This window comes from Marmota monax, unplaced genomic scaffold (genome assembly GCF_021218885.2).
Source record: "Marmota monax isolate L192 unplaced genomic scaffold, Marmota_monax_Labrador192_F-V1.1 WCK01_AAM20220418_F8-fsc00004, whole genome shotgun sequence".
Taxonomy (NCBI): domain Eukaryota; kingdom Metazoa; phylum Chordata; class Mammalia; order Rodentia; family Sciuridae; genus Marmota; species Marmota monax.
In genome coordinates, this window is record NW_026692881.1 from 15,882,108 (window position 1) to 15,897,703 (window position 15,596).

The following is a 15,596-nucleotide window of genomic DNA, read 5'->3' on the forward strand; positions in this document are numbered from 1 at the left end:
GGGGGGCTGTGAAAACTGTGTTTTTCTAATGCTTCACATTAACTAAGGAAGTTTTGCTGAATAATTCTTAAATTTCTCATTAAGTCAGTCAGTGTTGAGGAAAATGTACAATGTGTGTTAGAGAGGTGATGCAGTCACCCCATGCAAGGACACAGGCATATGTGTTATATATGCCCAAATGATTCATCATTTGTCCCAGGTCCACAGGATAGCTGCAGGCAAACTGGTTATCCTAAAACCATGATCATCAGCATTGTTCTTTGCAACCAACATCACTTTAGGCAGCTGCTAATCATCCCTACCACAAAGGACAGCATATATCAATATGGGTTAAAGACACAATACTCTGGTTGACTGATGAACATATGTCCTTTAATTTTCTTCAGGTTTAAAAACAATTATTGGGACCTTTAAAATATTTAGGGAAACTCATTTAATCCTATACATATATGTTGACTATTTCCAAAGACGCATTTGGGACATCAATCAGTAATCATTTGTTTCCCATTAATTCATGCATTCATTCATTCAATATTCGGTTCATTGTCTGATGGCGCTGAGAATCACAAATACAAAAAACAAGGTAATCTCTGTTTATAAATAGTACAATGCAGTTATATAGCTAAATATCAGATACGTTTTTCCAAATTTACTTATCATCTGTAATAAAAGAAACATGAAGTAAAACATTAGCATATAGTTCTTTGAGTTGGATCATTCTGTCTTCTGGTGTCTCAGTTATTAACTAAGGACAAGCTGGGTTTGCCGACAAGGAGATAATTGTATGGGAACCTGGGCCAGTGACCGCAGTTCCCATTAAAGAATTCTATCTAGAAGGATCAGGAGGCTAAGGCAGGAGGATCTCAAGTTCAAGGCCAGCCTCAACAGAAGTGAGGCTCTAAGCAACTCAGTGAGACCCAAAACAGAGCTGGGGATGTGGCTCAGTGGCTAAGTGCCCCTGAATTCAATCCCCAGTAGCCAAAAAAGACACACCCACACACTAATAGGATCAACACAGCAGATTAAATGAGATGGGGGCAGGGTGGAAATTCAGAAGGAATGGGAATAAGCTAGTCAGAACTTCCTAAGGTAACTAGGCTATGAGGACTTAAGTCAGTGGTTCCCAAGCTTATATGCACATTGGAATCACCTGAGGAAGTTAAAAACTCTCAGAAGATGTGATTTAATTGGTCTTAGATTAGTCTTGGGCTTTGAGGTTTTTAAAAGATTTTAATGCAAGAGAAGTTCAGAACCAAGTCTAAGCAATAGCTTAAGCCCATAAGGGTCCAGGAGTTTCGCAAAGTCTGCCTACCTTTGTTCTGCTAAGAACGTTTGAAAATGGTACAATACAGGTCACATTGAAACTCATAGAATATTTGAGTTGAAAGGGAACTGAGATCATCTAGTTCAGAAACTGCAAATGGCAATCTCAGGTCATGGATGGATCCCAAACTTGTTAAGCCTGCAAAACATTTTTGAAAACCTAAAATGACTTTTCAACACTTAACTAAAAAGTTTCACATAAAAATCCAGGTATGTGGCTTCTTTTAAAAACACATCTGACAATACTGGGCCTTAGCAATAGGCCAGCATTCAGTAGCAGTTTAACCCCTTAGCTGGAGTCTAGAGTCTATGACTATCATCTCCACCAGCCTGACCTCTACCAGAGGGCAGGACATAGGAACACAAGGACACAGAAATCATGCACCTATAACCAGAAGATTACCAAAACCAAGAAAAATTGAAACATAGTCTGTTAAGAAGCCACAAATGGCAAGACATTTCTCTCTACACGATTATCCTACTTTTCAATATGAAAAGTAAGATTTAAAAAGGAATATTTGGTGCAATCATACTTAACGACATTCTTGATCCAGTGACTGTCTCAAAGTAGGCAGAGTTTTAAAGACCAATTTGGAAACCAGTTGGCATCCAAAGTCATCCTTGCAGAAAAACCAAGTTCTGTGCTCTCTGATGATCTCTCACAAGTAGTTTCAAGCCTAGGAAGTTGATCTTCTGAGAATTATTTTGGGACTCTTCGGAGTTCATTCATGAGCCAAAGAGCACCACTGAGCAGAGCCAAGGAGCCTGACTGGTGAGTGGCAGCCAAAGGAGTTGGAACGTACATCAGCAGAGTGCTAATGCCCAAGCCTGCCTGTTATAAAAATACAGGAAAAGTAGTAACTACAAAGACTGAAAATGACTGGGCTTGGATAACCAGATACATGAACCTCCACATTCTCCCATCACAACATTAAAAAATATACATATTTTTAAATTTCACAAGCAAGCATACTTAAAAATGAAAGAAATTCAAAGAGAATAAACCTAGAATTTCCCTTAGTTATTCCTCTACTCCTTCGTAGTTCCTAAAAAGTAGTTACCAGTTTCTACACAGTTGTATTTTCTTTTATACCTTTATAGAGATACAGTTTTGTGCTGTTAATATGTTTTTCTGTCACTTTTTTCCCACTTAACAATCTGTCTCGAGATATTTTAAACTGCTGTACAGTATTCCATGGTACAGAGGTACCATGGTTTTCCAGGTTGTTTCCATTTTTTCCATCATTACAATTCTATAAGGAATTTCCTTCCTTATACAAAGATGCTTGTGCAATGGGGTTTTTCTATGGCAGACACAAAGAAGTCAGTTTTCTGGTCCAAAGGATTATATGCCTAACATTTTAAATGATATTGCCAAGATGCCTCTGGAAAAAACTGTACAAGCTGGATGCAGTGGTGCACACCTGTAATCCCAGTGGACTGGAAGGCTGAGGCATGAGGCAGGAGGATCACGAGTTCAAAGCCAGCCTTAGCAATTTAGGGAGGCCCTAAGCAACTCAGTGAGACTGTGTCTCTTAATAAAAATACAAAAGAGGGCTGAGGTTATGGATCAGTGGTTAAGTGCCCCTGTGTTCAATCTGTACCAAAACCAAAAAAACTACAAATTCAGGTGCTCACTAAGAATATTTGAAGGTATCTATTTTCCTACACCCATGCCAAAAACCGATAATCTTCCCTTTTAAAAAAACAACAACAACAAAAAACTTCATTTCTTTCTAAATTGACAGGCACAAAATAGTACTCATTGTTTTAATTTGCTCCTCTCCAATCATTGAATTAGGCTAAAAAGCTTTTCATGTTTATTAGCTATTCATCATTCCTCTTGTGGGAACAGGGTATAGATATCCTTTACTTATTTTCTTATCATTAATCTTTTTAAATCTGCTAGAAATATTAAAATATTTTCTTCTAGTCTATCACCTTCCTTTATAACTGTTTTGAGGATACCCAGACCAAAAAGTAGTTTATACCTGCATATATGCCAAAGCCAGCAGAGTCACTGCTGCCATCTTGGTCCTCTGAGGAAGGGGGATCCTTCGGGAGAAGAAGTAGAGTGCTGTAATGGCAGTGACTGAAGTGATTCCCTGTGGGGACGAAAGACTCTTATCACTTAATGTGAGTGCTAGAGTCTCACTCACATTATGTGTCTCTCCTCAACCACTAAGCAACCATGAAATACTTCCTGTGTGAGTCACAGAGAACCACACTCTACTTCCACCCCCATCATTCCTCCTCAGGTTTCCTCCATGGTCCTCTTCTGCTTACAACTTAAATGTCAGTGTTACCTAGGATTACACCCAAGTTTCTGGGTGTATCATTTCATACACACACTCTCAGCGATCTTATGGACTTTCCCATGTGGCTGTCCCCCAGGTGTGGCCCTCACTTTTTAAATAATCTTTGCAACCTATTCCTAATCTTATCACTAATCCTATATATTTGTTTAAAGTAGGCTGACCCCAACACATGAGAGTTATTGTTTTCCAGGGCCGTGAGTAGAAGAGGTGGTAGTATTGCCAGCTGGCACTAAACAAGATCAAAAGTCTCATTTTCATTCCTACCCTTCAGAACAAAGGTCCAACACTGAATAAGATCGTCCTCCTACATCCAAGATGTTTCTATTTCTATATCTATTTTCCTTTTCCTTTTCCGAGCTGTCCACAATGATAATTACAACCAGATTTTTACTTATGCCAAAATATTGTGTGGAGGTGGGGACTGAACCCACACGAGGTACCATGCTCTAGCCCCAGAGTTCTTGGATATCTGAGTCCTCTAGACCTCTTTCTGGATGTACTACCATCACCTCACAATCAACATGGCTCTATCTAATGATATCTCCTATCTCTAGCTCCATGCTCACTCCAATGGTTCCATTTCTGTGGGTCCTGTTTTAAGCATGCTGTAGAAGAAACTTTGGAATTGCCTTTGATCTTTCTTCACCTTTATCCCTAAAAGCCAATCTTAACTCTGTTCCTTTAAAACCTCCCTCAGATCAGATTCACTATTCTTTTTAAATCCATCTCCCACCATACAGCTTTGTTCCCTAGCACTCAGGCCTGCATCAATGCCACAGTAACTCCTTCTCAGGTCTCCTTAATGCATCGAGTCATCATGCCCAGGCTGCCAAGCCAATCTTAATTTGGTCCATGGCAGGCCTTCAATATCTATCATAACTTAAGCCAAAAAGTGCTGATGAAGCTTATGCTCTTTGGGGCTCTTTGACAGCTATGCACTCAGCAATCACAGTCTCTGCCCTCTCTACTCAATCTCATGACTGCTGAAACGTCTGTAGGTATATTCAGGGTTGAGGGAGGTTATCATTTTCCAGGTGGTAAAAAACATATTTGAACTTTAAGAAGCTTGCAATATCTGGAAAGCTAGAATTTACCTGGAAGGAGTGTGAGTAATTACGATAAAAAATCAGAAAACTGGTTCCAGAATTTCTTCCAAAAAGAATAGGAAATACAGTTTCCGCCCTGTCTTTTGACTGTTGCCGTCACTGCTTCACAGACATTCCAAAGCCTTCCCAAGGCTCCCTGTGCTCTGTAGCCCATCTCTACACTTACCAGAACCCGGTGATCAAACTGCACCATGGTAGGATTCTCGAAAACATTCCTCAGGATGGGGGAAAAGGTAAAGAGATCCTGCGGGATCCAGGACTCTCCCATTTTGGGGAAGGAGTTATAAACAAGTCCAGCATCTAGTCCTGCCACGAAAGCCCCTGTGTTCCAAGGTAAATGAAATTTATTAAAATGAGAGGAAGAAGAAACCAAACATTAATTCTGATACAGAAAAAAGCCTATTACCCCAGAGTCAGATAAAGGGTCAAGTCATAGAACAACAGAAGGACCTATAATAGGGGCTCAAACAGGGAATATATTATAATCACCACAGGAACTGAACAGCAGCTCTGTACCCTTTGCCTGCTTCTGCCCCAAGATTCTTGCATGTCTCCCCTGCAGAAATGAACTACAAGTTCTGGCTGGAGAGGCATATCAACTTGGAAGGATTCCTTTAGTGATTCTGATACCTTCCCTGTCCCCACCTGAGTATGCTGATCTTTTTGGAGATGCTCTTCCCAATAATCTCCCTAACTTCCTCAGGTCTCTGCTCAAATGTCACCTTACCAAAGAGATCTCCTCTGATGATCCTATACAACATTGTGCTTTCCTACCTCACCTATCTCCTCATTCTGCCTTTTTTTTTTCTTATTCACAGCATTGAAGACTATCTGACACATGGTTTTTATTCTGCATTATCTGTCTTCCCCAAGTGCTTGATAAATGTTTGTTGGATAAACATAGAGATCAGAAAACCCCCAAAACTTATAAACTAAATCTTGGATAAACACATAAAGAGGGCATCTGAATTAGTGGATGACTGATCCATTATTCATGATCAAAAGATGATTTAGGGAAATATGGATCACAGTCCTCATTTTTGTGAATACGATTTCATAAAGTTAAAATTTATTCTCTCATGTTGGAAAAAAATATTCAATCAATATTATTTTCATTTTAGAGCAGGGCTTTCCAATAGAACTTTCTGTGATAAGGGAAAGTATCCTATATCTACAATATCCAATGCAATTGATGTGAGCCACATGTCTATTGAGTACTCAAAGAATGGCCAGTGAATGGCTAGGTATGGTAGCATACAACTGTACTTCCAGCTATTGGGAGGCTGAAGCAGGAGGATCTGAAGTTCAAGGCCAGTATGGCAACATACCAAAACCCCATCTCTAAAATAAACCAACCAACAAAATGTGGCTAGTGTGACTATAGAATTAAATTCTGGGGCTGGAGCTGGGGCTCAGCAGTAGCACATTTGCCTGGCATGTGAGAGGCACTGGGTTTGAATCACACATAAATAAATAAATAAATAAATGGTCTATCAACAACTAAGAAAATATTTTTTTAAAAAAGAATTAAATTCTAAAATTTATCTAATATTAATTAATTTAAGTTTTCATAACCATAGACGGCTACTGATTCCTCTGTTAAAATAGTACAGTTCTACAGTGAGAGAGGTAAAGGTGGAGGTGTGATTTAAAGAATTAAAAACTGTATTGGTCTCTCTGCCCCAGAGCACTCTCTATCTTTGACTGTCTTGGAGGGCAGGCCTTTTGTCTGAGCCATCTTGGTGTACTGTAACAATAACAACAATGATGTTTCCATAATATTAACAGCTAACACTTCTGTAGACTTTGCTATATGCCAGGTTCTACTGTATGTACTTCAAATATATTGTTCATATTAGAGCTATCATCTCCATTTTATAGATGAGGTCACTGAAGACCAGAGAGGTTCCACAGCTTGCCAAGTTTAGGAAGGTCATAGATGGTAAAGCCAGAATTTGAACCTGGGAAGTCTGGATCTAGGCAGATAAACAATATTTTTATTTAACTGACTGGATAGCAGGATTTTTGAAAAGGAGGAAGGAAGGAACAGAAAATAGAGGATAAAGATGGTGGGTATGATAGATAGGTGTGAAAATGAAGTAAGATGATGCAGGAAGAAGGGGCAAAGCATCAGGCAAGAGATTCTACTTGAAAGTGTAATGAAAACAGGCCATCTCTGATGAGAAGAATCCTACCTGAGAGAGCTGTAAGGAACACGAGACCTGCTGTTCCATGAGCAAAACGTCTCAACCACAGGAGCTGGCGGGTTTCAGGCAACTAAAGAAAGGAAATCATTCAGATAAACTGTACTGCAGGAACTATGAAAGACAGCAAAGCTTTCCAAGGTCAAACCCAAGTGACAATTTAAGGTCAGATTTTTTTCTGACCCTCTACTAGGCTAAATACTCGAAGCAGATTCTGACAAGCATCATATTTAATTTTAATTATGTATTTGCAATGTGTCTTCCCTGCTATCCTGAAAGTTTTGTGAGAGCAGGAACTGCTGTCTGTCTGAGTAGAGTAACCCTAGCCTAGTGCTTGGCATGAAGGTACTCAACTACATATCTGTTGAGAAGTGAATGACTTACATTCATCAGGGGGAAATGCTTTACCATGATTCAAATGACATGGCTTTTCATGTTTTGTGTGATACTTAGTATTTTACAAATAAGGTCAGGATCAAAATTATATAAAATGCCTAGAGTGGAAGTTCTCACATTCAGTGTTTATAGTAAAGTCAAAATTTGTTTTTTAGTTTTACTATAGCCAAATCCTGATACAAATAAACAAATATTTATTAAGAAATTCATGAGCCAGGCACAGTGGTGCATGCCTGTAATCCCAGTTACGGAGAAGGCTGAGGGAGAAGCATCACAAGTTTGAGACCAGCCTCAACAACTTTTAAGACCTGTCTTAAAACTAAAAACAAAAGGGCTGGGGATGTAGCTCAGGAGTACAAACCTGTAGGTTAAATCCCCTGTACCAAAAAATCAAAAAGAAAACAACAACAACAACAACAAAAACAGGAGGAAAAAAAGAACTTTATGAATGGGTAACTATAAAGATACAAAAAAGAAGTCAGAGTGCTGCCCTCAACTGCTTTACAATGTAAAATATAAAAAATTATATGTTAGTGGTAAGGTATGGTAGGACAGTATATCAACACTGTCCAGTAGAACTTTATATGATGATGGCTATGACTTATCATCTGTGATTAATGAAGACTTGAAACATGACTAGTATTAAATAAAGTTAATTTTATTTAACTATAAAGTTTAAGTGAAAAGTTTACTTAAATAATGTTAATTTTAATTAAATTAGTTAACTAAAAATTGAAATAGCCCCATAGAGCTCTCCAGCATAGCACTATAAAATTAACTGACCACCATCTCAAATCATTTCTATAATTAGGGGAATACAAAGAAATAAAAAGGGAAAAACACTTGATAGTTAGAAAATCATCAGTAACCTGTAAGAGTTCAATTTCAGTAGATGGTGTGTGGGTATATGTCTAAGTGGGCGTATGTGTAATGGTGAGTGTGGAAGCCAGATTATAGGGACTGAAAAGAAAAAAAAGGGTTATCATGAAATAAGAGTTATAGATGTAGGCAATTTGTTTTAGAAGTCTGACTTTCTAAGTCAGGAATTATTCAGATATGGAATGCGTACTATGACAGTGTTTCAACCATCTAACTCCCCTGTAGGGGGATAACTGCCAAGTTAACATCTCCAGTCCTTAACTTCGATCCAGGTCACTAGTTTCAAATACCTACTGGATGATTCTACTTTAGAATCCTATGTTACCTCAAACTTCTCTTCATGAACAATTTATCCAGGTGAATCTGGGATTTCAAAACCTAATATAATAGTCACTGTTTTTAAATACTAGAAAAAAAATATCCTCTAGGAATGTGCTATCTGAAGACCTCTATCATAAATGAGGGTCTCCCAAAGAGTCCTACCTTGTTTTAAAATCAAAGCATAAAACGTAAAAACTTGTATTTCTGTAGCGAGCCAGCCTTGGGCTGTTTGTGTGTGAACTATGAGTATGAGTATGAGTACATGAGTGGACTGGACTGATGATGCTTCTCTGGGCTTGCTCTGCCTATGATCCCCAAAAAGCACATGAGATAGGTGTGGCCTTCCATGATGTCAGTCAATCTGCTGACCATAAGACATCGCCAAGCTAGACTCAACCTCCTGAAACCTGACCTCCTTACTGGGGTGGAACTTTCTCGGAGTGTCTTCCCTTCAATAAAAAGGGGCTTCAGAATGTCCTTCTCTTTTTTTGTCTGCCTCCCTTGTGGGAGCTGGAGGAGAGGGGACATTGCTGAAGAATCTCAAGGAAAAGGTATTTTCTCTGTCTTGGTGTGATTATTTCGTGCCAGCCCAGTTCATCTGGAGTGACCCTGAATGACTTAGTCATGTGTCGCAACATATTTCCCTAAAGAAAATCAGTAAAAAGAAAAATCCTTCTAGCCAAAATCACTAAGGTTTAATATAGTGTTAGACTTGAATAATAGGTCCCCATTTAACACGCAAAATATGGCTCTTGTATACCACCAAAGTTCTGATGTAGTTCTCATTCTGGTCTCCCTTGCTTTTCCACGCTCTATCCCTTCTGGAGTCAAGTTTGAGGTGACATAAGATTCTTACGTAGAATCATCCAATGGGTATTTGAAACTAGTGACCTGGATCCCAGGTAAGGACTGGAGATGTTAACTTGGCAGTTATCCCCACAGGGGAGTCAGATGGTTGAAACACTGTCATAGTGGGCATTCCACATCTGAATAATTCCTGACTTTGAAAGTCAGACTTCTAAAATAAATTGCCTACATCTATAGCTCTTACAGTCAAAGTGGCTGGGATATATCTTAATGTTGGTACTCATTTTCTTCCCCCAAATTCATTCTTTTATCTTTCCAACAGATAGTGTTGAAACACTACTCAGCTCCTATATGATCTAGCAATTCCATTTCTGGATATACATCCTAAAGAACTGACAGGATCTCAAAGAGATGTTTGCATACCCACATTCAAAGTGGCATTATTTACAATAGTTAAAAAGTGGAATCAACTCAAGTGTCTTTCGACAGATAAACAAAATGCACTGTATATATATAATGGAATATGACTAGGTCTTAAAAAGGAAATATTTTACACATGTTATATCATGGAGGACAGTCACACATGAAATAAACCATTCACAAAAGACATGTATTATTCCACTTATATAAGGTATACATAACAGTCAAATTAATAGCAATAGAAAATAGTTGTCAGGAACTAGAAGGAGGTAAAAGAGGGGAGTTGTTATTTAAGGGGTATAAAAAAGTTCTGGAGACTGGTAGCACAATACTATAAATATATTTAACATTACTGGACTGTACATTTAAAAATGGATAAATTTTTATCATAGCTCAATGGTATCTGACCCCTGGCATCACAAAACAAACAAACAAACAAAAATTTAGTTTTTGGTAAATTGATGGATGTCATTTTAAGGGAATCCAAATTTTGATTTACAATTTCCTATTAGAACCAAATTTTCCATTTTCCTGACCCTGTCAGCATCCACGCAGATGTGGTAATAATCCATATACTGACCTTGTGCTGAGGGAGCAGCAGTGAGAGTGAGGTCCACAGACTGGCACAATAAAGAACAAGGGCTGATCCTAGGTGGGCGGCAAGGCGGTACTGACTGACCCGAGGGATATCATGAGAATCCGGTTTTTCTTCTAATCCACTTTTCACCATGTACCATCCCAACAGACCCTAGAACCCCCAAAACAAGAGGCAAATCTAAGAAGGTTGAAACTGTGCAGTTTTACTAAGTGCAGCATCAGAAGTACTCCCTACCTGACCCTTCCTTTCCATACCTTGCTACATACCCAGCATCCCAAGACCACAAATACCACCATTAGTGCTTAACCATCATTTAATGTTTTAATGAAGTATCGTCCAAATCTAGCAAAGTACACAAAAGTTTATCTGTATGAAAAACCTTACAAATACTTGATAGAGTTTAACATTATATAAATCAGTGAAACAGAACAAAAAGGATTCATAAAAACCAGATTACATTCCTTGGAAGAACTTTATAAAGGCAACAGGTAGCCAGGCGTGGTGGCATATGCCTATAATCCCAGCGACTTGGGAGGCTGAGGCAAGCAGACTGCAAGTTCAAAGCCAGCCTCAGCAAAAGTGAGGCACTAAGTAACTCAATGAGATCCTTTCTCTAAATAAAATACAAAATAGAGCTGTGGCTTCAGTGGTCAAGTGCCCCTGAGTTCAATCCCTGGTACCCCCTCACCAAAAAAAAAAAAAAAAAAAAAGGCAACAGCCAAAAACAATTACTGTTAAGTGATAATAAGACAATTATAAAAGTTTTGGAGTAAGTCATACAAATCTAACTGCTTTGTAAATATGTAAGTTCCCACTCTAAGTAAAATGAAACGGAAGATCCCAGTTTATGAGCTCTGAAATTGAATTCCAGTCAAAAGGCATTGGCCCCTGATTAAAAAAAAAAAAAGTTGGTAATGAAAGTACATGTTTAAATCTACAGTATACATCATATTTTATAACTTTCTAATCTAATTGGTTTTTTCAATTAACCAAACAGCTGTCAGTTTCAATCATATCTGGTAAGACACAGCCCTTTCAGCCCCACACTCTCAAGCCAGTGGAATCCACATCAAAGAAGGGGGATTCTACTACTCCTTTTAAATAAATACTCTTCAGGAAATGTTTTTGGCATTTCTTTCCCCTTTCAAGGCTACCTGGCTATTCTAATTACCTTGATTTCATCTGTGTGACATTTAGAAGATGAAGGTACACACACTGTGATTCACCAGCCTCCACTTTCTTCTTCCCATAACCCTACCTAACATCTTAAATTTCTCCCTCCCTGGGAGTCTGTTTTTAGTGTCTATTTAATTCTAAAATACTTACTTTCATTTTGTTCCACTTGACTTTAAGAGTTAACTAGTAAACTTTTATAAGTGTCTACCTCTGTTTCTATTACCTCCTTAATCCCTTGTAATTGGATTGTATTTTTACCACTTCTGAGTTAAATTAACCAATAGCTTTCTCCTGAACAAATTTTGATGATGTTTCTTTGATTCTCTCATACCATCCCTTAGGACCTCTGTACTTCTACCCAAATACTTCTAAGTGTCTTCTCTCATGATTCATTTTCTTGGCTCTCGGCTTTACCTAACCTCTTAATTGTGGGGGTCTTTCAACACTCTCTTCCTTAGGAGGAGTTCCACTTACATGATTTTAAATACCATTTATACTTAAATATCTCTCAGCTACATCTGTATTCTAAGATCCTTCATCCCATAAAATGTTTTCCTATTTGCTTCTATAGCCATTCTAACATGGGGATCCCACTTTCCAATACAGCAAGCAAGCAAGCAAGACAAAGGGAAGAGAAGAGAACTCAGTAGGAGAACCACAATGGGAAATAAACTCTACTTTTTTTGGCACATGAAAAGGTATTTACTGAGCCAATTCTAGATACTCAACTAAGTGTTTTATGTACACCATCCATGCAAACCTAAATGACAGGCCTCATTATTATCCCCATTTACATATAAGGAAATCATAGCTTACAAAGGTCAGACAATGTGCCCTACTATGTAGCAGGGCCAGGGTTTAATGCCTGTGATACAAAATGCATACTCTTAACCATACTGTTGCGGTGTTTCAAGGATTACGTCTTTAAAAATAATACCATCTAGGAAGGTCCTTGGAGCCTCTCTGATGTCCCAATCTTAAATTCATCTTACCTGAAAGCATACTAAGGCACAGAGAGCAAGAACACGTCCTTTCATGCCACGGTTAAGCCAGCCCTTTCTCCAAAAGTAAGCAGCAGGTAAGATGTATGCAAGGCCTACAATGCGACCCCACATCCGGTGTGAGTATTCCATGTACCAGATGAACTTGAATTCTGCCAGCGTCATGTTGTGATTCAAGCTGAGTGAAATGGGAAGCCAAAAATGAAGAAAGAGGAAACATCCCTCCGATTTTATTTACCTATGGAATGCAGAAAGATTCTCAAACTTGAGCCTGCTTCCTCATCAGCAACCCCAGGATAAGTTTGGACTTAAAAGTTTAGATTAGTCACTAAATGTAACTGAACCAAAGATCAAGGAATCTACTGAATTAAAAGTCAGCAAAAAATCGAATGGCTGCCAGGCATGGTGGCACATGTCTGTAATCCCAGTGACTTGGGAGGCTGAGGCAGGAGAATCCTAAGTTCAAAGCTAGACTCAGCAACTTAGCAAGGCTCTAAGAAATTTGGCAAGACCTATCTCTAAATAAAATATAAAAAGGACTAAGGATATGGCTCAGTGGTTAAGTGACCCTGGGTTCAAACCTCAGTACCGGGGGAAAAAAAAAAAAAAGAATGGGGTTAGTGGGATGTTTACCTGATTCTAATACTTACATTTTAAATTCTGGAAATTGCTGGTATTTTTGGAATTCAGTTTCCCATTCCTCTTGGCTTGTAGGTGGCTTCATCTCCTTTATTAAATGCCAGTCTACCATTGAGAGGCCAGACTCTGTCAGCCTTAGGATAGGAAATAAAATTTTGAGTGTGGGTATGATGCTAGATTATTCATAAAGAGTTTATAGCAATAAGCAGATCTAACATTAACCCCACTAAAAGTAAACCCATAGTTTCATTGTTTCCTCTTTTGACACCTTTCTCTTCTACTGCTTAGAATTTGTAAGAAACAGCTCCCATCAGATATCCATTTCTTTACCTTCTTATTCTCTCAATCTTTTCATTGAACTCTCCGCCCTTAATTCTTTCACTAGCCTTCCTTGACAGCCCAACTCAACCTTTAGACCAAAGAAATACATCTTAAATGCATAACCAACACACTTTTTTTCTTTTTCTTTTAGTGCCAGAGATTGAACCGAGGGTCTCACACATGCTAAGCACACACTCTACCACTGAGCTACATCCTCAGTCATAACGAACATTATTTACACAGGAAAAAGAAATTTGTTATAGGCATACAGGTCTAAGTTCTTCTGTGAATTTAAAGACAATAATATTCAAATTTGTTGTAGTTTCCCATAATAGCTTATTAACATATCAGGCATCGTGAAATAAGGGCACTGGGAATATGGACAGAATTTGAGGAATACACATTTTATTAAAACCAGAAAATATTTTTACCAAAAGGAGTCAGGATATGATCCCTAAGGTCCCTTTCCCCTCAGTCATCCTGTGTGTCTACTAAAAACCCAAATACCTGACTCACTATGAGCAAACTACTCACCTAGTTACTCCACCAAGAATAACTGCTCCAGCCACCGTTCCACTGCAGACCAGGAGCCATCGGCCCACCACCCGATCAGCAGCCTTTGAGGGAAGGGACGCTGTTTCCCTTCCAGATTGCAAAGCCACTTCAGAGACGGTGCTGTACTGCCCTGACCTCAGAGGGCGTCTGATGCCACAGCTGCAACCACACTAAGGACCAAGATAGATAGATTATAACTAAAGAAATGAGGAACAGCTGCTAGCCACACTCAACCCCAATTTGACTGGGCCAAAGTAAGCTGTAAGACCACATACATCTCCATAGCTACAGCCCTGGTAAATCATCATCTCTTAAGTGGAACACTGGTTTTTCTGCCTCATTCTAATAGTTCTCTGCATATGCCCCTGCCTCTGACTTCACTCTACACCTAGATAAGGATTATTTTCTTTCTCCTCTGCAACACATCCTGTCCTCTGACTGCTTAACTACTGCAGATCTCAGCTTATATGTCATTTCCTCTGGGAAGCGCTCCCAGACTTTCTGCAATGGGTCACTCCCATAGCATACTGTACCTCTCCTATCACAGCCCTTAAAACATCTTAATATATCTTCATTACAATGAGCTCTGGAAGGCAGAATCTGGTCAGGCTTGCTCTTTCCCTCCTGCTACCTTTATATCTTAACACCGTTTCCTTACATAACAAGGCCTTACTAAAGATTTAACAAACGAATTAACGAATGAACTGTGACTTCCTCCAGGGCAGGAATCTTGCAGTATTTATCTTTCTCTCCCCCGTTCCTAACACAAAATAATTACCCCACGATGATCAGTTAAGAGAATTCATGCCCTCTTCTGGCTGTATCCCTATGAGTAAAAAGATCCATGTTCAGTTTCCTACTTCTAATTAAACAACGTTAGACGAGTAATTTGAATTAAGCCTCAATTTCCCTCTGTGTAGATTGGAGTTATGATTACTGTTTTGGGTTTTTTGGGCAAAAATTAAGCGTGCATGTAAAAACTGTTGCGTTGTTACCATGTGCTAAATGTTTGATGTGTAATTAAACCATTTAATCCTCACAACAAGCTTAAGATGTAGGTATTGTTTACAAAGACATCGTGGTACAGAAAAGTTGAGTAACTTGGCCGATAACGCTCAGCAGCAAGCTGCATGTCCGGATCCGAACTCGGGTGCTCTGAATACATAAAATGCCAGAGTGAATTGGAAGGAGCTAAAGTAACATGACTTGGGGCTCTATTATCTTTATTCTGGCCTTTTCACCCCATCCCCGCTTCCGGAGTCGAGGAGGTGAGGTACCTGTGTTCTAGGCGCCGCCCTAGGAACCAAAAGCCGGACACTTTGGCTCCCCAGCAAGGTTTTCAAGGGCGGAAAGAGCAACCGCTGCATAGTTACACCAGCGAACAACAGCCAGCAGCACAAGCCAGCACTCCACGGTCTCCTTTCTCCGCCACAGAAAGCAGAAACACTTCCGGGTCAGGCAGCGCGAGCTCCTCATTCGCACGAGACTGGCAAGTGTGCTGGCGATTCTGCTTCCGTAGAGGCTGCTGGGGC

General features: G+C 39.2%; 1 protein-coding gene across 2 annotated transcripts; it reads right to left on the reverse strand.

The window, feature by feature from the left end:
• Positions 1–350: 350 nt before the first annotated feature.
• LOC124096458 (cytochrome c oxidase assembly protein COX15 homolog) lies at positions 351–15,586 on the reverse strand. Of its 2 annotated transcripts, none has more exons than XM_058581218.1 (9): positions 15,342–15,586; positions 14,044–14,234; positions 13,200–13,322; positions 12,541–12,727; positions 10,355–10,522; positions 6,943–7,024; positions 4,914–5,068; positions 3,315–3,378; positions 351–2,155 (listed from the first exon to the last, which is right to left on the reverse strand). In XM_058581218.1, exons 1-9 carry the CDS (start codon positions 15,429–15,431, stop codon positions 2,139–2,141), a joined length of 1,077 nt encoding a protein of 358 aa, XP_058437201.1. In that variant the 5' UTR covers positions 15,432–15,586; the 3' UTR covers positions 351–2,138. The 2 variants fall into 2 exon arrangements, with proteins under 2 accessions (XP_058437201.1, XP_046306299.1); XM_046450343.2 differs by having other exon boundaries at positions 3,315–3,428.
• Between the last annotated feature and the right edge of the window lie 10 nt (positions 15,587–15,596).